The sequence below is a fragment of the Callionymus lyra genome, chromosome 8, assembly GCF_982586985.1.
Source record: "Callionymus lyra chromosome 8, fCalLyr1.hap1.1, whole genome shotgun sequence".
Taxonomy (NCBI): domain Eukaryota; kingdom Metazoa; phylum Chordata; class Actinopteri; order Syngnathiformes; family Callionymidae; genus Callionymus; species Callionymus lyra.
In genome coordinates this window covers 7,755,293-7,781,560 of record NC_141825.1, presented here as the reverse complement: position 1 = coordinate 7,781,560, position 26,268 = coordinate 7,755,293, and the positions used below count along the sequence as shown (strand labels likewise).

General features: G+C 34.1%; 1 protein-coding gene across 5 annotated transcripts in view; it reads left to right on the top strand.

Annotated features, from left to right (window-relative positions):
- Positions 1–26,268, top strand: part of LOC148073527 (uncharacterized) — a 45,231-nt gene that overhangs the window by 3,405 nt on the left and 15,558 nt on the right. For 4 of the 5 annotated variants that reach the window (XR_015712125.1, XM_087798178.1, XM_087798180.1 and 1 more), the window contains exon 2: positions 19,999–20,271. Coding sequence is in view for 4 of the 5 variants with exons in the window: in XM_087798178.1 (XP_087654304.1) it covers positions 19,999–20,271 (273 nt within the window). In the remaining variant the exon portion in view is untranslated. Of the gene's footprint in view, positions 1–10,581; positions 10,653–19,998; positions 20,272–26,268 lie in introns of those variants that run through there. The other variant, XM_087798179.1, reaches the window with a different exon arrangement.

The window sequence follows — 26,268 nt, the reverse complement described above, 5'->3', positions numbered from 1 at the left end:
AATCAAAGTAAACATTGCACGGCAGTGGACATCAAGACAGTTTATATAGATCCTTATTTCATATTTATTATCTGAAACTATTGTTTTTAAGGGAACATATTTCTGTTCATTAGAAAGTACTATGATGGTCATCTGAGCTAATGTCTACAGATAAAAAATCACATACTACACAGTTGCAAGAAGCACAGGAAAACACAAGATAAATGTATTTAGAAACAATATCCGTTCACACTCAAACATGATTGGGGAACAAAAAATGAAAGTGAGTCAATAAAATATGTGCAGTTTTAACAAGCGCACACTTTTATGATGAACACAAAACTGTGTTTGTTTCGAACCTGCTTCGATCACTTTAGTAACTACTTTAATGCGTCAATTAAAGCGCAATGAGTTGAAATTAAAAGTGTCGATCACAACATGAGCAACAACAACATCTCAAGTTTGTTCCTGAACGTCTCACACAAGACTGAACAACCGCACAAGTATTGTCGGGCGACGTTTTCTGATGATCTGTGATAACAAGCTGGGGGCGTTGGTCCATGATCTCATGTAGTCAGGAATGACGTCAACTCTGGGGTTTATTAATGTTAATGTTTTGAACCTTTTACGCTCTTTAAAACCAGCGACAATTTTCAACTGTATTCAAACAATTTTCAACTATAATCAAACAATTTTCAACTGTATTCAAACAATTTTCAACTATAATCAAACAATTTTCAACTATATTTAAACAATTTTCAACTACAATCAAACAATTTTCAACTATAATCAAACAATTTTCAACTGTATTCAAACAATTTTCAACTATAATCAAACAATTTTCAACTATATTTAAACAATTTTCAACTATAATCAAACAATTTTCAACTATAATCAAACAATTTTCAACTATATTTAAACAATTTTCAACTATATTTAAACAATTTCAACTATATTTAAACAATTTTCAACTACAATCAAACAATTTTCAACTATAATCAAACAATTTTCAACTGTATTCAAACAATTTTCAACTATAATCAAACAATTTTCAACTATATTTAAACAATTTTCAACTATAATCAAACAGTTTTCAACTATATTTAAACAATTTTCAACTACAATCAAACAATTTTCAACTATAATCAAACAATTTTCAACTATAATCAAAAAATGCTCAACTGTAATCAAACAATTTTCAACTATAATCAAACAATTTTCAACTATAATCAAAAAATGTTCAACTGCAATCAAACAATTTTCAACTATAATCAAAAAATGTTCAACTGTAATCAAACAATTTTCAACTATAATCAAACAATTTTCAACTGTATTTAAACAATTTTCAACTATAATCAAACAATTTTCAACTATAATCAAACAGTTTTCAACTATATTTAAACAATTTTCAACTACAATCAAACAATTTTCAACTATAATCAAACAATTTTCAACTATAATCAAAAAATGTTCAACTGTAATCAAACAATTTTCAACTATAATCAAACAATTTTCAACTATAATCAAACAATTTTCTAACTATAATCAAAAAATGTTCAACTGTAATCAAACAATTTTCAACTATAATCAAACAATTTTCAACTGTATTCAAACAATTTTCAACTATAATCAAACAATTTTCAACTATATTTAAACAATTTTCAACTACAATCAAACAATTTTCAACTATAATCAAACAATTTTCAACTGTATTCAAACAATTTTCAACTATAATCAAACAATTTTCAACTATATTTAAACAATTTTCAACTATAATCAAACAATTTTCAACTATAATCAAACAATTTTCAACTATATTTAAACAATTTTCAACTATATTTAAACAATTTCAACTATATTTAAACAATTTTCAACTACAATCAAACAATTTTCAACTATAATCAAACAATTTTCAACTGTATTCAAACAATTTTCAACTATAATCAAACAATTTTCAACTATATTTAAACAATTTTCAACTATAATCAAACAGTTTTCAACTATATTTAAACAATTTTCAACTACAATCAAACAATTTTCAACTATAATCAAACAATTTTCAACTATAATCAAAAAATGCTCAACTGTAATCAAACAATTTTCAACTATAATCAAACAATTTTCAACTATAATCAAAAAATGTTCAACTGCAATCAAACAATTTTCAACTATAATCAAAAAATGTTCAACTGTAATCAAACAATTTTCAACTATAATCAAACAATTTTCAACTGTATTTAAACAATTTTCAACTATAATCAAACAATTTTCAACTATAATCAAACAGTTTTCAACTATATTTAAACAATTTTCAACTACAATCAAACAATTTTCAACTATAATCAAACAATTTTCAACTATAATCAAAAAATGTTCAACTGTAATCAAACAATTTTCAACTATAATCAAACAATTTTCAACTATAATCAAACAATTTTCTAACTATAATCAAAAAATGTTCAACTGTAATCAAACAATTTTCAACTATAATCAAACAATTTTCAACTGTATTCAAACAATTTTCAACTATAATCAAACAATTTTCAACTATATTTAAACAATTTTCAACTATAATCAAACAATTTTCAACTATAATCAAACAATTTTCAACTGTATTCAAACAATTTTCAACTATAATCAAACAATTTTCAACTATATTTAAACAATTTTCAACTGTAATCAAACAATTTTCAACTATAATCAAACAATTTTCAACTATAATCAAACAATTTTCAACTATAATCAAACAATTTTCAACTATAATCAAACAATTTTCAACTACAATCAAACAATTTTCAACTATAATCAAACAATTTTCAACTATAATCAAAAAATGTTCAACTGTAATCAAACAATTTTCAACTATAATCAAACAATTTTCAACTATATTTAAACAATTTTCAACTACAATCAAACAATTTTCAACTATAATCAAACAATTTTCAACTAAAATCAAACAATTTTTAACTATAATCAAACAATTTTCAACTATAATCAAACAATTTTCAACTATAATCAAACAATTTTCAACTAAAATCAAACAATTTTCAACTATAATCAAACAATTTTCAACTATAATCAAACAATTTTCAACTACAATCAAACAATTTTCAACTATATTTAAACAATTTTCAACTACAATCAAACAATTTTCAACTATAATCAAACAATTTTCAACTGTATTCAAACAATTTTCAACTATAATCAAACAATTTTCAACTATATTTAAACAATTTTCAACTATAATCAAACAATTTTCAACTATAATCAAACAATTTTCAACTATATTTAAACAATTTTCAACTATATTTAAACAATTTCAACTATATTTAAACAATTTTCAACTACAATCAAACAATTTTCAACTATAATCAAACAATTTTCAACTGTATTCAAACAATTTTCAACTATAATCAAACAATTTTCAACTATATTTAAACAATTTTCAACTATAATCAAACAGTTTTCAACTATATTTAAACAATTTTCAACTACAATCAAATAATTTTCAACTATAATCAAACAATTTTCAACTATATTTAAACAATTTTCAACTACAATCAAACAATTTTCAACTATAATCAAACAATTTTCAACTGTATTCAAACAATTTTCAACTATAATCAAACAATTTTCAACTATATTTAAACAATTTTCAACTATAATCAAACAATTTTCAACTATAATCAAACAATTTTCAACTATATTTAAACAATTTTCAACTATATTTAAACAATTTCAACTATATTTAAACAATTTTCAACTACAATCAAACAATTTTCAACTATAATCAAACAATTTTCAACTGTATTCAAACAATTTTCAACTATAATCAAACAATTTTCAACTATAATCAAACAATTTTCAACTATAATCAAAAAATGTTCAACTGTAATCAAACAATTTTCAACTACAATAAAACAATTTTCAACTATAATCAAACAATTTTCAACTATAATCAAACAGTTTTCAACTATATTTAAACAATTTTCAACTACAATCAAACAATTTTCAACTATAATCAAATAATTTTCAACTATAATCAAAAAATGTTCAACTGTAATCAAACAATTTTCAACTATAATCAAACAATTTTCAACTGTATTCAAACAATTTTCAACTATAATCAAACAATTTTCAACTATATTTAAACAATTTTCAACTATATTCAAACAGTTTTCAACTATATTTAAACAATTTTCAACTACAATCAAACAATTTTCAACTATAATCAAACAATTTTCAACTATAATCAAAAAATGTTCAACTGTAATCAAACAATTTTCAACTATAATCAAACAATTTTCAACTATAATCAAACAATTTTCAACTATAATCAAACAATTTTCAACTACAATCAAACAATTTTCAACTATAATCAAAAAATGTTCAACTGTAATCAAACAATTTTCAACTATAATCAAACAATTTTCAACTGTATTTAAACAATTTTCAACTATAATCAAACAATTTTCAACTATATTTAAACAATTTTCAACTACAATCAAACAATTTTCAACTATAATCAAACAATTTTCAACTAAAATCAAACAATTTTTAACTATAATCAAACAATTTTCAACTATAATCAAACAATTTTCAACTATAATCAAACAATTTTCAACTAAAATCAAACAATTTTTTTAACTATAATCAAACAATTTTCAACTATAATCAAACAATTTTCAACTGTAATCAAACAATTTTCAACTATAATCAAACAATTTTCAACTATAATCAAACTATTTTCAACTATATTTAAACAATTTTCAACTGTAATCAAACAATTTTCAACTATAATCAAACAATTTTTAACTATATTTAAACAATTTTCAACTATAATCAAACAATATTTGCTTCATTCTTTAGTTTTGTTATTTATTTATTATTATTTTGTAATGATTTAGAAGATTTGACACAAAAACTTTAAGAATACACCAAAGAAAGACTTTAAAGAACATGAACTCATGAAGCTTCATGACTCTTCATGAAGCTTCATGAAGCTTCATCAGTTCTTATTCCCAGTGATCACTAGATTTGCTATTGTTTTTCTTAAAGAAACATGTCATCGTCTCCGTCAAGAATAGACTCCATTTTGTTGACGTCATTGAGCTTCTTATGATCTGAACGTCAACATGAAACTTGAGTTGTAAGAACTCATGTCAACACAACACACTGACATGTTAACAACTCCGGGTGTGTCTTCAACAACAGCATGTTTGACTGACGCGAGTCGTGACTCAAATACTCTTTGTATTCGTCTCCTGAGTCGCTCCGACTCCACGACTGTTGCTCTCTTCACTAGATCTGCTTTTATTTCTCCAGTAGAAAATCATACTTTTATTTTTAATCTTCTTTGTTTTCGTTTCCGACGTCATCACAGTTGTGAGTCTTCCTCCAACGACTCGTTGACTCACGTGACTCGCTGTGAGGTGAGTTTCTCTACTTTGAACAAACGAGTGAAGAGAACGACGTGTTTTTTAAATGATTCACAAGATGGTGTTGGATTTATTAAAGATCACGACTCAACGTCGCTCTTAAACCTGACGTATTATTTATAGTTTTTTATACAAATACATTTTCTAAACTTCACTGTGATGTCATTATAATGTTGAACCTGTTTGAATATATTTACACGACTAGAAACACATGGATATAGAGGATTCAAACCAGTATAGCATTATTTAATAAACAGTTTTTCCTCACCAATGACTTTCTACTGCCAAAAAATGTTTGAATTTAGTTGAAAATTGTTTGATTATAGTTGAAAATTGTTTATTTATAGTTGAAAATTGTTTGATTATTGTTGAAAATTGTTTGATTAAAGTTGGAAATGGTTTGATTATAGTTGAAAATAGTTTGATTATAGTTGAAAATAGTTTGATTATAGTTGAAAATAGTTTGATTATAGTTGAAAATAGTTTGATTAAAGTTGAAAATAGTTTGATTATAGTTGAAAATAGTTTTATTATAGTTGAAAATAGTTTGATTAAAGTTGAAAATTGTTTGATTATAGTTGAAAATTGTTTGATTATAGTTGAAAATAGTTTGATTATAGTTGAAAATTGTTTGATTATAGTTGAAAATTGTTTGATTATAGTTGAAAATAGTTTGATTATAGTTGAAAATTGTTTGATTAAAGTTGAAAATTGTTTGATTATTGTTGAAAATAGTTTGATTATAGTTGAAAATTGTTTGATTAAAGTTGAAAATTGTTTGATTATAGTTGAAAATTGTTTGATTAAAGTTGAAAATTGTTTGATTATAGTTGAAAATTGTTTGATTATAGATGAAAATAGTTTGATTATAGTTGAAAATTGTTTGATTAAAGTTGAAAATTGTTTGATTATAGTTGAAAATAGTTTGATTATAGTTGAAAATAGTTTGATTATAGTTGAAAATTGTTTGATTATTGTTGAAATTGTTTGATTATAGTTGAAAATTGTTTGATTATAGTTGAAAATTGTTTGATTACAGTTTACAAATTTGGATTACAGTTGAAAAGAAACAAGCGTCCATTGTTTAAAAACACAGATTGACAGAAACTGTCACGATGAGTTTGAAACAAACCAACAATTCAACATAGCAAAGATTATCTGCTGATAAAAGTCAATCAAATCAAACCTTCGTGCAGCGTTTGGTTTTGGTCACGTGACCAGAGAGTGACTTGTGAATCCCCTGAAGGCGAAACATTGAAGCTGCCAAGATTCATCTGGAAAACCTGCTGAACCACAGTCAACATCTGAGGCTCATCAAACGTGCGGATCATCAGAGTGTGGGAAAAAAGGTTGATGGTTGAGAGCCGTCCAAGAAATGTTTTCACTCCTAAGTTTTTCACAGATTGTTTGTTTTGAAAGTTTTTCGGGAGCGCCGAGTCGGCTGTTTATTAGTTCCAGGGAGCCCAGAGAAATCCTGTCAGTGCAGGTTCTGGTGCTGATGTGAGAGGAGGCAGGACGAGGGTGAGGAACATGGTGTGGGACGAGCGGGTGAGAAGGTTTGCCGGCTCATTATCCAGTGTCAGGTGTGTTTTGGCAGAGCGGGGGCGCCGGTGAGTGGGACTGATGTGAGGAAGCTCGTGACTCGTGGGAAGGAGAGAATATGGCGGAGCTTGAAAATGTGGATTTCCTACAACTCGGGCTGGATAAGGCAGTAAATGTGACGCAGAAGCTAAACCTGGCAACGTTGACTTATGTTGATGAAACACGTCTACAAGATCATAAGTTGATTTAGATCAGAATGAAAACATTAAAAGTAAAACTACTGATCAACTCTGGTGTCATGTAGTAAATGTTCTTCTCTCCAAGATGCAGTAAGTCCCTCATCATGACCATGTTTTCAACTTATTACTTTATAAAGTTGCTCTGAAATCTGGGCGAACGAGAGGTTATGAGAGCGTAGTCCATTATAGTAGAAAATTGTTTGATTACAGTTGAAAATTGTTTGATTATAGTTGAAAATTGCATTTGAACCAAAAAATGTAATAAACACAAAACCTTCGGATACGGTTCTGAAATAATAAGTAATTAATTACTAAACAATAAGGAAATAAGATGGAAATAAGAAGGAAATAATATTAAAATAATAATGAAATAAGAAGAAAATGACAAGGAAATAATAATGTAATAATATGGAAAGAATAGGAAATAATAAGGAAATAATAAGGAAATAATAATGAAACAATAATGAATTAATAATGAAAAAAGTAGGAAATAATATGGAAATAATAAGGAAATAATAAGGAAGTAATAATGAAATAAGAAGGAAATAAGAAGGAAATAATAAGTAAATAATAAGTAAATAATAAGAAAATATTAAGGAAATAATAATGAAATAAGAAGGAAATAATAAGTAAATAATAAGTAAAAAACAAGAAAATATGAAGTAAATAAAAATGAAATAATAAGTAAATAACAAGAAAATATTAAATAAATAATAATGAAATAAGAAGGAAATAAGAAGGAATTAATAATGAAATAATAAGTAAATAATAAGTAAATAATAAGTAAATAATAAGAAATTATTAAGGAAATAAGAAGGAAATAACGGCGTATATATAAAAGGGATTATTAAGAGAGTTTTCTGGATTATTACGACATGAATGTTTATTTTCCACATGTTCATGTGCTAAACACATTCATCACAGTCAGGATGTGAACGCTGACACAGTTTCACTGCTGCTGGTTTAATGAGGGGAAATTATACTGTGCTGTGGTTCTGACCCACTTTCTCACAATCCTCCCTCAGAATTATTGCAAACACACAATTTCCATTTCTATACGAGGATCCGTCTCTGCGGCTCTGTGGTTCCGTTCTGTTGTTCACGCCGATGAGTCTTATTTTAGCTCAGAATATGTCGAGTGATGTGAGGATTTAATCTGAGATGATGTTTTCATCTCATGAAACTTTGATTACAACAAGAAGGTCTTAGGTTTGAATCCATCATGAGGAACATGCAAGTCTTTACATGTGAACACAATACATATCATTGCACACGCTGACCTGAAAAAAACCAAATATCTCATTCTCCCTTTATCTCAGTGAGGTCGTAAATAATCACCAGGAGTACGACTTTTAATCATCCATGTCGCCATCTTTTATTATTACCACTGCCAAGGAGGTTACTCACTTACTTACTCTATGTGACCGTGGGTGTTATAAAGTTTAAAAAAGTAAAGGAATGTTAACCCTCGTGTTATTGCAGGGGGGACGCCCCCCCTCCCCCACGCTTCCATAAGAACAAAGGCAAAAACACATTTATTTCCGGGTCTTCGGGTCACCTTGACCCTGAGATACTTCAAGGGTTAATGATGGGACGAGTACGTTTTGTTAATTTGCCGGATAATCATCTGGATCCACAAATATATTTATGGTATTTGATGGCAGTGTGAACTTGTTTTTTTTCCCCCCATGCTCATACTGTGCTAACTTAAAATAAGTATTTCAAATGCTAAAAAAGGATAAAAATAAATGAATGTATGGCAATAATATTAGATAGATAGATGGATGGATGGATAGATGAATGGATGGATGGATATATGGATGGACGGATGGATGGATGGATGGATGGATGGATGGATGGATGGATGGATGGATGGATGGATGGATGGATGGATGGATGGATGGATGGATGGATGGATTGATGAATATATAGATGGATGGACTGATTTACTGGACAGTATAATAAAGAGACATTTTGATCAAATTCACAGTCACGCTAAGATGACATTTTAACCATTCTTGAATGAGGGCAGGCTTTGTTTGTCGTCTTGAAGATTGGAATGTTCTGGAGTTTGAATTTGAATGTGAAGTCCTTTACCACAGATGATACAATTGTTGTCAGAAGAAGAAGAAAAACGAGGATGTAAAAGCCTTAATAAATGCTAGAGAGTCACACTTTTTCAAATGAATTGTAGAACTATCGTATTGGATGAAATCAACTTTTGAAATCAATTTTTGTATCACACACAGGTAATGAAGCGGCTCTCGAGCTTCATCAAGAGATGAGATGAGGATAGAATCCTGCGTGTGAAGTTTGGCAAGGGTGTGTTGATTCATATCACGATACAAGGATCCGATTTATAGTGATACTGTAGTAACAAGAATATATTTGTAGTATCGTCGAGTACTTGACTCTGGTGTTGCAGAATTTACAGACCAAATGACTCTTGACGAAGTCGTAACTGCTTTCATTTGTTTTCAAACCAAAATATGTCCAAACATCAGCTTTAAAAGCTGCTGGAGTCCACTGTATCCTCTCATCCTCAGTCATCACCGGGATATCCCAGTATTTTAGTGTCCATTTAGCCGCAGAGGGCGTGATGACGGCTTATTTTGGACACTTTATTGATCTATAAATCATATAAGAAATACAGTAAATAAAAAAGGATGATACAAAAGCCAAAAATGAAAATAGCAAGAATCAACAAAGTGATGTTAATTGTCGCTATAGTATCATGAAATAAAACTTTATTGATACCAACACCCTTGATAGTACCGTGCTGGTGATGAGCAGAGCTCATTTTCCGCCAAACATGACACATTTTTATTCACTCCCAGAGATTAACTTTTGTCTCACTCCTGTGAGTTGTGGGTTTAAATTACCATTTGAATTATGCTCTTTGAGTCAGAAGGTACATACAACTCCTTAACTTGATGAAATCTGGGGTACAATCGATATTATTGCAGAGTTTTAGGGGGAAATCCTTCCACTGAGGATTGAGATTGAGGCTGAATTATATATTGAAATATACAGTATATATATATATATACAGGTTAAAAGGTTCAGGCAGAATAAATATATTTTCTTCACCTCGCCATCGTTGTCCTCCCTCCACCATCAAAGCCTCTCTGGACCTTCTGATGTGCTGGAGAGGAAGCGTGTCAGTGTCGGGGTAAGAGCTACATGGGTTTTCAGACCCGCTTCAAAGCGGCAGAAGGAGAAAAACCTGCTGCATTATTCATGATCGCCTACGCAGCTGCAGAGATCAGTGGCGAACATGCACATTCTGAACTCGCAGTGTAAACACAGCATCAGGCCCGTCAGCCAGCAGATGCATGTTTACGCCGACACAAGTTCTTGACAAGTCCGTGCTCACGGAGAACATGCAGGACATATGAATGCGTACGCTGAGCTGAGAACATGCTGCGGGCGGATGAGGATCCTCTTTGTCTTGGTGAGGTTTTAAATAATTCTGTGTCGAGTGTAAGACTCTCAATCCTCCATGTTGTCATCATTTCACTGGCTTTGTTTTAATTGTCCTGCAATCATACACAGATTCATTTGTTACCACTGCCAAGGAGGATATGTGACCGTATGCAGAAAATTACTGGTAATCAGGTAACAAACAAAATTGTTTGTATTAGAATACTGTCAGGACACTATGAGGACATTATGAGAGACACTATAAAGAGACTATAAGGATATTATGAGAAAACTGTGACGACATTAAGAGAACACTGTGAGTAAACAATGAGGGCATTGTAAGAACACTGTTAGGACACTATGAGTACACTATGAGGACATAATGAGAACACTGTGAGGACGCTATGAGGACATAATGGAACACTGTGAGGACACTATTAGAGACACTAAGAGGACATAATGGGAACACTTCGAGGTCACTATGAGTACACTGTGAGAGACACTATAGGGCACTATAAGGATATTATGAGAAAACTGTGAGGACATTAAAAGACCACTGTGATTACACTATGAGGACATTGTAAGAACACTGTGAGGACACTATGAGAGACACTATGAGGACATAATGAGAACACTGTGAGAGACACTATAGGGCACTATAAGGATATTATGAGAAAACTGTGAGGACATTAAGAGAACACTGTGATTACACTATGAGGACATTGTAGGAAAACTGTGAGGACACTATGAGAGACACTATGAGGACATAATGGGAACACTTTGAGGACACTATGAATACACTGTGAGAGACACTATAGAGCACTATAAGGATATTATGAGAAAACTGTGAGGACACTATGAGTACACTGTGAGGACATTATAATGACACTATAAGGATATTATGATATATATATATCAACATACAATAAATAGAAGTACAAGTGCACTCACTACAAACTACAAAAACTTTTACAATATATAAATATATATATATATATATATATATATATATATATTATGTATTAGTCTGACTGCGTTGAACAACTTTGAACAACTTTCGCGCCACAAAAAATTAATTCGACACTTGTGCCGTCAAGTATGTATAATCTTTATATATAGTTAAAGAACACTTCCAGTTTTTATCATTTGCATGTGCTGCGTTATTTTCTATGTGCGCGCATCCTTTTATTTCATGGCTGATGTTACACAACACACTCTTGCTTTAAATAAACACTCTTCTACGCCCCCTACTGTTTTTTTTTTCTTCAAAATATGCAGAGATAAAACCCTGCGGCTCTCACACACATCGCCGCAACAGAAGTCTCGACAAAGATCTCGTCGCAGCACATGACACTTCAATCTCATTTTCCACGAAGCTATTCTGAGACAGAAACACTTCCTTGTCTCTGCTTCTGAAGTAGCACATTGTCGTCGACAGTGTGTTGCGACGGCGAGCCAGAGATAAAGCCGTTCCATTCCCCAGAGCTGTTGCTCCGCTCGCCCTGGAATGACTTCCAGCTCCTGTCGCTGCTCTCGACCGCCTCGATCTCGGCTCCACTCCATCACCTGCTGCTTCGCAGATATTCTGCCGACAATTAGTTCGACTTTCACCCACGAATCACGGCCTGCAGAGAAGAAGGTCAAGGAAGTCAGGTGAAGAAGGTCAAGTGGGGTTTGAAGTGTAGCCGAAGTGAAGAGACAACGTTTATTTCTTTCACTTTATTCTCCTCGAATTTACACTTAACACGAGCCCTCGTCAGAAAGAGCTTCAGTAGAAGAGACTATTAAACCAGTGCAGCTTTAAACTTTATTTAAAAACACTAAGAGACATTTATTTGAGGGGTTCACAGTGGTGCAGTGGTTACCATGATCATAGCAAGAAGGTTGCCGGTGCGCTTCCTGGTCGGGAGGGAGTCAACTTGTGACCTTTCTCTGTGGAGTTTGTATGTTCTCCCCGTGTTGCGTGGGTTTACTCCGGGCACTCCGGTTTCATCCCACAATCCAAAAACATACAGAGGTGGATTGAGAACTTGGGGAAATTGTCCTTAGGTATGAGTGTGTGTGTGAATGGTTGTCTGTCTTTGTGGCATCCTGAGACAGACTGGCGTCCTGTCCAGGGTGTCCCCCGCCTGAAGAAACTGGCATAGACTCCAACCCCCCTGCGAATCCGATTAAACGAAACAGAAAATGAATGAATGAATGAAATATTTAAATTTATTTTTGCAACCCTGTAACGCACGAGATCTATTCCATTTGAGACATGGTGAATAAAACATTATTTTACTCCTTAAACATTTCCTCAATTAAGTACAAAAAAATACATGTTTTTATTCCTTTTGATTTGAATTTGGATTCTAATTTTCAAAATATTTAATGTTACGGGATGGTTGAATTTTTATCTGAACTAGAGCAGATGTCAAGATTGAAAAAATAATAATTTTAACATTTCTCAAATAGTTTGTTTGTTTCTGGAAAGCAATGTTTATTGGAGGTTTACATCATGTATATTTGAATATTTACATTACACAAAGAAAAAACTGTTTAAGGGGGAAAATTACTTCAAAATGACAGTAGCTTGCAATGTTTTTGACTAGCTTAGCTACTAGTTAGCAAGTATAGCATTCAGTTTAAAGTGGAAGAAATAATCATTTGAATAAATACAACTCTTTTGTTTATTCTTGGGCGGCAATTTTCACTAAAGAGTTGATTATAAAAAGATAAAAGTTTTACTCAGAATAAGAGCAGATAGCACTTTTATTGACGTGTTTAGCTAGCAAGTATAGCATTCAGTTTGAATCAGTAATTACAGGAGTTACGGGTCTTAACATTAAGCTTAACTAACAAAAAGAAAGAGTCAAATGAATCATAAAAACTTGTGTCAGATTATTTCCTACTTAAGACCTTGGCTCCCACATATGTTGGTGTGTGATCCCCTTGAGTGTGACACCACTGTTCTAACGTTCTGACATTTGACGATGTGATCTTACACTTGGTGACGCTACAAATGAAATTCAATTGTTATGAAAAGATTCACTTGATTAACTTTGATGACTGCCCAGACGTGGACAGTTTGATTCACTGTTTCACTGATCATTGTGTTGAAATACTGGATCAAGTGGCACCTGTTAAATCGAACTTGAAAATTCAGAAAAACGGTGCCCTTGGACAAATGAAGATCTCCTGAGTCTGAAGAGACTTTGTCGAAAGACTGAGCGTCTCTGGAAGTCCACTAAACTTGAGGTGCATAGACTTCACCTCAGGGATCTGATGACTTCTTACAATGAGATGGTAGAAACTGCTAGATCTGATTACATCAGAAAACTGGTAGCAGCAAATAGGAAAAACCCCAAAGTTTTGTTTGACACGATTAATTCTCTCGTGTCTCCTGCTCCTCAAATCACGTCTGTCTTCTGTGAAGCTGACAGCAATGCATTGTTGAGATTTTTCATTGACAAAATTAAATTGATCAAAGAGAAAATCTCTCCCCCTTTGTTTGGAACCCCTACTGTCTCTGAATCCTTCTCCTCCTCTTGGTCCTCCTTCACTGCTGTATCTTTGGGTGATATTTCGGCACTAGTGAACAAGATGAAACCCTCCTCTTGCTCAGATGACGTCCTTCCTTGTAGGCTTTTTATCAAAGTATTTGATGTAATTGGCCCCTGGGTTACCAATATGGTGAGCCTCTCCCTTTCCACAGGGGTTTTTCCCAATGCATTTAAACATGCCATTGTGGAGCCTCTGCTCAAAAAACCATGCTTGGACCCAACTGACCTCAGTAATTTCAGGCCTATTTCTAAGCTCCCTTTCTTGTCCAAGATCTTGGAGAAGGTGGTGTCTGAGCAGCTGTCTTTGTTCCTGGATCAGAGCGACATCCATGAGAAGTTTCAGTCTGGCTTCCGTAAACATCACTCTACGGAGACAGCTTTATTGAAAGTGTCCAGTGACATCATGATGTCGGCTGACTCTGGTAAATTCACTGTTCTGGTTCTCTTGGATCTGTCCTCAGCCTTTGACACAGTTGATCACCAGATCCTGCTGAGAAGACTGAGGGATGAAGTGGGACTGTCTGGGTCTGTGTTAGAATGGTTCTCATCTTACCTTTCTGGGCGCAGTTTTAGTGTATCTGCCAATCAAATGAGGTCTGAATCGGCAGATCTGTTGTGTGGAGTCCCTCAAGGTTCTGTTCTGTGTCCTTTATTGTTTTTGCTGTACTTGATTCCCCTCTGTAAAATCATTCAGAGATTTCCAGATGTTTCTTATCACATTTTTGCTGATGACATCCAGCTCTACTGCTCTTTTGATCCAACTGAGCCCCAGAGGCTGAACAGCTTAGTCAATTGTTTGCTAGAAATCAAACGATGGCTGAGTGAAAACACTTTACAGCTAAATGTGGACAAAACTGAAACTCTGGTGATTGCTCCTGATGATAAGGTTCCAGGGTTGAGTCAGTACTTGGGTGACTTAGGTCAGTCTGTCAAACTGAGCCTGAGAAACCTGGGTGTTGTATTTGATAAAGACATGTCTCTTGTTCGACAATGCAGAAAACTGACCAGAAACTGTTTCCTTCAACTGAGAAAAATCTCTAAACTTAGGAAAATGTTGTCGGAACATGATCTGGAGCTTGTAATCCATGCGTTTGTTTCTTCTCGTCTGGACTATTGTAACAGTTTTCATGTCTTAACAAGAAGGAGCTGTCTTGTCTGCAATTGATTCAGAACTCTGCAGCGAGAATTCTGACCCGCTCAAGTTGAAGAACTCACATCTCTCTGGTCCTTAAAACTCTTCACTGGCTTCCAGTTTCTTTCAGGATCAACTTTAAAATTCTGGTTCTTACTTTCAGAGCTATTCATGGTCAGGCTCCTCCTTACATCACTGATCTGATCCAGCCTTACACCCCAGCTCGGGCTCTGAGGTCTGTGGATCAGAATCTACTTATGGTTCCACGCACACGGCTCAGGACCAGAGGAGAGAAATCTTTTCAGGCTGTTGCTTCTAAGCTTTGGAACGATCTTCCTCTCTCTTTGCGCTTGATGGAGTCTACTGACTCCTTTAAGAAACATCTTAAGATGTTTCTATTTGTTCAGGCTTTTCCTTGAATTTCTGGAACTCCTGTGTTGTTCTCAGTATTATCTTGATCTTTAAAGTATGTACTTTTTTGAGTATTGTTTTGATTGTTTAAGCGCTTTGTGACCCTGGTCTCGAAAAGCGCTATATAAATAAATATTACTTACTTACTTACTTACTTACTTAATGACAGCTGGAACGATCAAATGTCATCATGGTCTTGTAAAATCCAATAAAAGTCGGGGAGTTGACATTTCAACAGTGGAATGGATCCGATGATTGTAATGCTAATAATGTCCGACTTATTGATCAGAGCCTCCATATTTCTATTATTAATGAAGACTTTATTTAGATCAGGGTTGTCGGACTCAATCCCTCCAGGAGCCAAAATATTTACCAGAGTCTGCTGAACAAGATGTAACAAAGTTTAACATTAATTTTGTTGCCCTGACAGATGGGTTTATATAACTAACTCGGGACATTTTAGCATCAATGCAACCTTCTCAGCTTGTCTCCTCTGGTTTATATTCAACAAGTCACACTGTTGACAGTAACTATTTCAGGGTCAAGTGTTGGACGGATCATCCTCACGACTTGTTCCTCCTTGAGCAGCTGTTGTTGCTCTTCTCCACACGAACTCATTATCTTCTGAACATATCTGGGTAGACGGAGTCTTTCCTCCGGGGCCACGCTCGTCTAATTGAACGTTATTATTGGCCTGAAAGGAGCAAAGTTGTGGCCCTCGCTCCAAATGTCACGTTTTATGCAAACATGTTGCTCGAGACTAATTGTGATGGAAAGAAGGAACAGCGGAGAAATAATTAGTGCGCGAGCCGGAGACTTCCCTGGAGCCTCCATTACTCCGGAGAGTGTCGCTTTTAATTAGACACATCTTTAGTTAATGCTTGACTCCTTTTCCGAGATCACATCTCTGCAGTTTCATCTAACAACCTCTCATCTCTGAGAGACACTAGGAGGACATTATGAGAACATTATGAGAACACTATGAGTACACTATGAAAACACTGTGAGGACACTATGAGGACATTATAAGAAAACTGTGACTGTGATGACAGTATGAGGACATTATGAGAATACTATGAGAGACACGTTGAGGCACTGTGAGAGACACTATGAGGACACTATGAGGACATTATGAGAAGTACTATACGGACAATGTGAGAGACACTATAAGGACATTGTGAGAGACACAATGAGGACACTATGAAAGACACTCTGAGGAAACTGTGAGATACACTATGAGGATACTGGAAGACACGATAAGGACGCTGTGAGAGACACTATGAGGTTACTATAAAAGACAGTATAAGAGACATTATGAGGACACTATGAGAGACATTATGAGAAGCACTATACTGACACTGTGAGAGACACTATAAGGACGCTGTGAGAGACACTATGAGGTTGCTTTAATAGACAGTATAAGAGACACTATGAGGACACTATAAGAGACTATAGGGTCATTATGAGGACACTCTAGGGGACACTGTGAGAATTACTATGAGGAAACTATGAAGACACTATGAGGACAATTTTAAAATATCTATATAGACAAATAATGAGAAAAAATAAAATTATACTACAGAAATATCCTTGTAAAGCAAATATAATATGAATTACTATTAATATTACTACATCCATTTTTTTAGATTATGCTTTTATTACTACCACTAATGAATATACTAATTACGATAAATAGTTGCTCAATAGATCATCAATATAAATGTTTTGACGTCATCGCTAACAGTCCAACAATTTAGATGGATTGAGAGAAAGATAGGTAGATTGACTTTATTTATCATCCAATTTTATTGATTATAATTGATTTTTATCATATTTTTAAATGAATTGTTTTCAAACAAAAAGAAACAAAGATACAAAATAACAAATCGAAAAATATCAATAAAATTGTAGTCGAGAACATGAACAGACTCGCCCCCTCATGACGTCAGTCAATATGCGACTCATCTGTGTAGAAGAACTGCTGCTTTAAAAGAAAAGTCGCTAAACTAAACAACTAAAGAAGACAAATTAGTTTTAAAAACGCTCTAAGAAAGATGCGACAATATCAGTTCATCCAGCTCGAACTTCCGGTAATTTCAACAAACACTTTAATGTATATTAATTGTGCATTTTTATTAAGGTGTATTAATTATATAAAAGTGTTAATCTGTTACTAGCCTGGTAAAAGCCATACAGTGTATAACACAGTTTATTTACCCATTTTGTTCCTTATATGCAAGTTGAAAGTGGAAGTAGGTACAATAAATATATATCTTGATTAAAATGTTTTTCATTGAAAACGTTGCTCTAAACTGTTTGATGCCATCTTCACATTCATATGACGTCATTAAAAAAAAATTCTATAGATGAAGAGATAAACAAATTAAAAAGATAAAAGAGATTTATCAGGGGAAAAACATATTTTACAGCTGGTTTGAAACTCTAAATAAAAGCTCTGTTGTCCAAAAAAAATCATATGATAGTTATGAGTCACAGACACAAACTTGAAGGAAGGAATACTTATATCTAATAAGGCCAGTAGTTTTGTTTTGACTTTTGAATTAACTGTAATCAAATAATGAGTTCTTACCGCATCCTGACAAAAAAAGTCCCAGTGGACACTTGTGTTCTCACTAAATGTGTTCAGTTTGACTTTTTCTAAATTACCTTTTACTTTTAGCTGTAAAGCTGAATTATAAACATGTCTTTGTGCAGTAATTGGAACATTTATCTCATGGCAATAGAAATTAAATTAGAAATGTTTATTTATTGTTAAATATCTGACATTTTATCATGTTTTTTTTCTTCTTTACTGTTATATATTAAATAATTAAAGGCAAATCCAACACATTTATTTCCGGCATATTTAACAGCAGGGATGATAGCAGACGACACATCCTTAATCATTATCGTCGGAGCTAATTACACCTGAGTAATGAAGAAAACGCTTCTCCTCTCAGTCAAACATTTGTGTACCATCCTGGTGATTTGCTGTAAATAACATCCTCCTCTTGTTTTCGCTCCGTCACGCTGCTACAGGCCGCCTGTCACGTTAACTTGATTTGTGGCATTCATAGACGAGAACATTCAGTCATCAGGTTCTCAACATGATGCTTCACTGTGTGTTGTTAGGAGGTTGTTGTTGTGAAGCTGCATTTCTGACCAGTGAGTCACTCTCTTCAGCACCTTCTACTGCCAGCTCTTTCACCCCACCTACTGGGCAGAGGTGGAAACGCCGCTAAGAAGGAATATCCACAGTCTTGAGATCTTTTTTTTAAAAATGATTATTTATGTCTTTAAATCACCCCGGGAATATGAATCTATAACCACAGGAATAAATTAAAGTTTTTTAAGAACATTATCAAGTTATCAAATCTGCAAATAACTCTTGTTTTACCTGTGTTTTTCCAGGTGTTATCTTGATCTTTTTTTCTTTTCTTTTTTTTCTTTTATTTCTTTTTTGATTGTTTAGAAAAGCGCTATATAAATATAAATAACTTACTTACTTGCTTAGATTAATAATGAATACAGTTAATTCAAAAATCCATCTGGTTTAATTTTCTTTGTTTATTACTGAGCACATTGCTTATTTATCACTAAGTTTATCCTTAATATTTAAGTAATATGACTGTCAAAAACCCTTATTTACTTAAGTAAGTAAGTAATTTGTATTTGTATAGCGCTTTTCCAGACCAGGTTCACAAAGCGATTAAACAATCCAAACAATAATCAATAAAATATATACTTTAAAGGTCAAGTTAACATTGAGAACAACACAGGAGTTCCAGAAAATCAAAGCCTGCCCAAATAAAAACGTCGTAAGATGACTTACTTACTTACCTATGATGACCATTTGTGTTATTTAACAATTAATTTGATAACACTATTCCCCCCGACTTTAAAATAGATGTTTAACTTTTCTTTAAAAAAAAAACAACAACTACAAAATAAATTGGTCCAAAGGCACTGAATGACGTTTTGATGCTTCAGTACAGCAGCTAAAACACTAGATGGCGCTGTGGAATAAAGTTGAACGCTGACAGGGCGACGTCAACAAATAAGCACATTAAATAAAACGTGTATTTGTGGTGCTGAAGAAAAGTATTGTGTCAGTCTTTTAGCCTCAATATTTGACCTCACAAACAAATGACCATATATTGATAACCTGTCTCGATTAAAAAACGTTATCTTTGAGATGACGTTTCACCTCTCGTCCAATATCAAATGGATTTGGGTCCATTCTCGTCAGTAAACTTCAAACACAAATGAAGTGTCTCGTGTTCCTGCAGACGAGCTGAACGACCTGAAATTGGACGAGATCACGGACAAAGAGAGAGGATTCCTGGAGGAGAAAAACGAGATGGACCAGGAGAGAGCTCGGGAGGAGGAGGAGGAGGAGGAGGAGAGCAAGCTGAAGGAGGAGGAGAAGAGCGAGGAGGAGCCGCTGACGGAGGAGCAGGAGCTGGAGGAGTTGAAGGCTCAGGTGCTGCAGCTGCTGCTGGAGCTGGACGACGCCAGAGAGACGTCCAATAAACACCAGGAGACGTTTCATGAGCTACAAGGTGAGACCTGCACATCGATGATGCCTTTCTTTTAGAGCCACGAAAACACACTCGAAGGTCACGGACGGTGCACTCGCAGGATACCTGTCAATGGAAAGGTCCGACCCTGGAGAAAAAGAAAGAATCTGCTGACTTGAGCTGAATTCTAAAGCAGTCAAAGGGTTGAAATAAATCAACCTTTAATGTCATTGTTAATGTTAAACAACAATTAATTCAATCTTTCATTGTCCTATGATATACATATGGTTCACATGGCTCAATAAAACGTCATTAAAGTCATAGTTCACCCAAACTTCACTCATTTTCTACTCTCATGTCGACTAATATTGGATTATTTTTGAGAACATTTTTTTATTTTAATGGAGCGACTGGAGCTCAGTTGTCTTCGTCTTCATCTTCCTCCAAAAAGACTCTTAAAAACATCCAAATACCTCCGTACTGCTCGTCTGTAACGTCCCTCGACATGAGAATACTTTTTCAGGAAAGATGTAAACAAATTTATATTTTAAGCTTGTTTTCAGTAGAAATTTAAATATTAAAAAGCCAATAAACGGGAAGTACTGGTGAATATCGTGAGCTCTTCCCGAGCGCATTCAGTCTGCTGTCGACACTGATTTTGCGTTAACTAACTATTTAAATACATAAATCCAAAAAACAAGAACTTTATAAGCATAAATAACTTTTTCAAAAATATGAAAAATGTGAACACATTTATTTTTAAGCAGTTCATGAAGCAACTTCTCCAAGAGATGCTTTGGGAAACATTGTAAATAACTAACTAATAAATAAGACCATTTTTAAAATCATCAATAATTGTCTTTTCTTTCTCAAATTTTGGTTTATATTCAAGTTAGTCTGAAAATACATATCAAACGTTATTAAAAAAGTCTTGAATTTAACTTGCCTTTAGAGCTACACCAAAGCAAAATATTGCATTTAGTTTCCAGTGTCAGATGAGTGTGAAGTGATGGTAGTTTGAGTCACGCTCGCTGTCACTGGTGACATGATGAGATTAACGTTGGCAACATCATCAGGGAAATTCTGGGAGCTTTTTTAAATCATGTTGAATCACAGTTGGGAACTATTACTAACTATTGTTTCTTTTGTTCAAATGCTCTTAAAATCCCAAATCTTGTTTCACACAAATCTACCTTTGTCACGTAAAACTGTAGTCAGCTCTGGTATGTGTGTTTGAGGAACGACAGAAATTTTCACCTTCATCAAACAACAGCATGATTAAAAGACTCGCCTTTAATTAAGACTTATTTTAAAAATGTTCTTTACTCAATTAAACACTCGCATGCTTCAAGGATTGTGTTGTATCACAGCAAATAAATATGTGAAATTAGAAGCTGTGTTTTAGGTTTTCAGTGCTGAGGCATCATCACCAGTGTTGGATAAGTGTAAAAATATAGCCAACTTGTTGAATGAAGACTAATAACACATATTGACACAATAACACACTACAAAAAGTTCATTTAGTTTGGTGAATTGATCGTAAGGTAAGTAAGTAAGTAAGTAAGTCATTTTTATTTATATAGCACTTTTCAAGACCAGGGTCACAAAGCTTTAACAATCAAAACAATATTCAATAAACTATATACTTTAAAGGTCAAGATAAAACCGATAACACAACAGGAGTTCCAGAAAATCAAGGAAAAGCCTGAACAAATAAAAACGTCTTAAGATGTTTCTTAAAAGAGTCAGTAGATCCATCAAGCGCAGAGAGGAAGATCGTTCCAAAGTTTAGGAGCAACAGCCTGAAAAGATTTCTCTCCTCTGGTCCTGAACCGTGTGCGAGGAACCATCAGTAGATTCTGATCCACAGACCTCAGAGCCCGAGCTGGGGTGTAAGGCTGGATCAGATCACTGATGTAAGGAGGAGCCTGACCATGAATAGCAGAGTTTTAAGGTTTTGGAAAGTTTTGAATACAGCTTGTGTGATCAGAATCCTTATAAGTGAATGAACCCACAGTATCTTGTATTAAAATAGGTTTAAAAATATGACATTTTGAACCTAAATCAGTCACATTTGGAACTGGGCAAAGATTACTGACACAAGTTTCTTCAGTTCTGATGTGGATCCCGTAGAAATCCTCTGAAGTCCTCAGAAGAAAATAAAAGTTGAATCAAACTGTTCACTGGGCGGGAATATCTTATCGGAAAATATCGATACAGCAGTATATTGCAATATTCTTTTACACTACGTTAATGATTTTCAAGAGGACTCTTGATTTTCTTTTGGCTTTCAAATCATATTCTATTTATTGTTTTACCACCATTATTGTATGGTTTACAGTTTAATACATTTCAAGATAAAATAATGAAATGTTTTTTTAATTTACAATTAACTTTATGGCGTTTGCTCATTATTTTGTAGAAATAAATCATCCGGCCACTAGATGGCAGCAGTCATTACGTCCTCCACAGCTAAATAACAATGAAAACCCTTGGGTTCCTGGTGATGACTGAGGACGAGAGGATACTTAACACCAGTAGCTTTTATAGCTTATGTTAAGTACTCTAGAGTCAAGTACACCACAGTCAAGTACTCGACAATGCTAAATATACTAACAAATGCTCGTTCCTACTGTATCACAGCATATCACAATATATAGTACAGTGTGTTCGACCCTCTGTCGTGACGCATATCAACACATTCTTGACAACACACACCACATTGATGTACAGGACAGTGTCATTTTTACAAAGAGCATCACTCTGACAGGGTCTATGTAGCGAAGCGGGTCATTTTGACATTAAAATATGGCTTTATTCATAGAGAGTAGACGTTTGAACATATACATCTACCATGTGTGCATATTTAATCCATGATGTCTCAGTAAGATTAATGAGTGGTTCATGTGCTGCCGGGAAAACCTTTATTATATCAGATTCATCTTCTCGTCTTGGTGGATGGTGTGTTGGGGACAAAGCAAGAAGGCTACTAGTTTAGGTTTGAATCGTTGTTAAACATCTTTGAGCGTTTAATAACAGTGAAAAGAAGTATGTATTTTTAAAAGCTTGAAAGAAAGGAGTCGTTTCTGCATTCATGACTGTGACGACGCTGGCCAAGTTTGGAGACATTAGATGTGTTCACTGCTGCTGTTTAACAAACAGCTTAACTGTTGTGTTGTGGCAGAATGATTTATTAGAACCAGTGATCTGCTCAGTGTGCAACTTATCATCTTAATTGTCTGTGAAGACGACAGCGAATGAGAAACAGCAGGTTGATGAAGGACTGCAGTTTTATTTCTTGCATCTAAATTACCGCAACATCAAGAGTGTTTTTTTTGTGGGGTTAAAATCCTTCCATTTGAATTCCAGTCGTCCTCCGTCCGCACCGGCCTCGGATTAACCCGGTTTGATAGTCGGAGTTAAAAAGACATTCATTTGTAGTCACAGAGTCTCTGTTTGTCTCGTCCTGTTTGTGTCAAACACTCCCAGTCGTGCTGCCGAACGACTTCTGTTGAGCGTTAAGAAGTCGGAACACTTCTCTTCCACATCTGTTCTGAAATCTCTGATCTGTTTTCCAATGAGGTTTGGATTCTACGGAGCCCCTTAGGGGACATGGTAGAAAAAAAATATACATATATAACGCGTGATCTCGCAATAATTTGCATCTGTGGGGAAGATGAATTGAATTTTAATTCGTAGTTGGCCTTAAATAAAAAGACATTCGATCTGTGCTTATTCACAAGCATTCTTTGAACATTAGAGAAAGGCATCTGAAGAGGATTTGAAGTGAAAGGGAACTCTCTCGGCATAAAACGTACTTCGCTCTAGGAGATCTTGTTGGATTCATCAGCAACCAGTTGACAATCCTCTGGAAAGAGCAGCCAAATCTCACGCTTTTGAGTGACAGTCACGCAATTTCATCCATTCTCACACCACACGCCACAATTGACATGTCTCAGTCTTAAATTCAACCATTCAGTACTATATATTATTTTTTTAATGAAAATAAACAATGGTCATGTTCTCATTATGTTGTGTGAAAATTGTTGGATTTAGTGTGACAAATCATGTTCGTAATTTTACTCTGCACGCTTAAAAAAAAACACAATTTACTGATTATTATTGAGAAAACATCTTTACTATATTAGAAACAGTAAAATGGCTACTTCTCCCGGGGGATAGTATGTGGTGGAGCAAACGAAAGTAAGGTTGGCCAGAGTGACACTTCAATGTATAATTGTATAATATACAAAAAATGGTGCAATAATAAAATAAAATTTGATTAGAAAAAGCTGAGGTCAAATCAATACTTTTTAATGGTCCCTTAAAATTCCCATTGAAACGTTTGGATGCTAACACAGGATATCAATCAAAGCCCACTTCCTCCTCTCTTTTATATATATATATATATATGTATGTGTGAATGGCTGTCAAAGCGCTTTGTGACCCTGGTCTAGAAAGGCGCTATATAAATAGAGATTATTATTATTATTATTATTATATATACTGTAAATATAAAAGACTGGTAATTTCCACTGGAAAAATAAGCATAATTATTGTTTAAGCTCATTGTGATGTTTTTATAAGGTCGTTTCTTACCTGTTGGTTCTCTTTGTAGGAAAGAAGGTCAGACTTTTGAAATAAAAATGTTCCTTTAATGTGACAATCATCAACAAAAATCCACCCAAAACTTCTTTTTGAAGTTGTATTGATTCTAAGGAGCCTTAAAAAACGTAATAATAAACTACATTTTTTTAATTTATCCAAGCGATTAACTAAGATCTGATGACTGCCAAGAAAGAATAGTGTGCATACATCGCTGAATCCGTTGTGGGTGATTTATTGTGGATTAAAATAGTAACTTCCATTGAAATCAAAATAGCTTGAGTTGTGATAAACAATAATAATAATATCATCATTTAATAACATGATTTCCCAGCGTCTGTCTTGATACGCACAGATGGTTCAAGTGCTTTATTATTAGTGACCAACTGGTGCATCTGTAAGTGGATCCACCATCTTTGAAGAAACATATGCCTACAATAAAACAATTGCCGGTGATTTAAGACGCCTTATGTTGGTTTCCATGGCGATACAGGTGAGAATCCGCCAACTATCAAAGCGACTTGGACACTTTGTGTCATGGTGTAAACATCATTAGTACTGACTATACTGGGAGCAGTTTTTACTTGCACAGTCCAGTCCAAAAATAAGCAGTAATCCCTGCTTTCTGCTTGGATGCGTCATTGGCTGTTTCTATATTTAACAACTGTTGACTGATTTAAAGAACTGCAACATGTCTCGAGGCCCGCGGGCCAATTCTGGCCTTCCGAGTCTTTTTGTATGGCCCACCAGATGGTTGTCTCAAAATCAATGTAGAACTTGTTGATATCCGGACCTTCTAAGATGCCACTTTAACTTGGGAAAGACACTGTTGGATTTAACTTTCCTTAAACTGTAGAATCCATTCTTAAGATCTCTATCCGAGTCACAGTTTAAGGCAGTTAAAAACCATTTTGTTCAGACTGTGACCTCAACTTTGAAGGTACTGGCAAAAAATATTTTCCAGATCTGGTTTTAGCTTCTTGTGTTCTCCACCTCCGATGAAGAGTGAAACATAATGATGTGTTACTATTCACATTTTAAAAAGGAACAATTGCAGTTGTATTTTTCTAAAGCTGAAACTGAGACAGAGCCTGGAGAAAGAATATTTTCCTAACCAGCTGAGTATTTTGCCGAACACAAAACTAGTGACTTAAGCTCCCTGCAAATCTCTTTCACGTCAGTCTGAAAAAACTCGGGAAGACTCCTGAGGGCGCCTCAAACAGAGCATCACATCACACCTTAGAAATGATGAGCTTAATGTTCAGGGACACGAGCAGTGACTCAGCCCGTGGGCATGAGGCTGCAGTGAGCTCAGCGAGTGTGTGTGTTCACTTACGAGCGTGTGTGTCATTGGAACATGGCGGCGTGAGATCGGTTGTTTGTCTGGCTAGCACCGGAGGAATTCCTGGGGTCAGCTGTCTGCGTGCTGAGAGA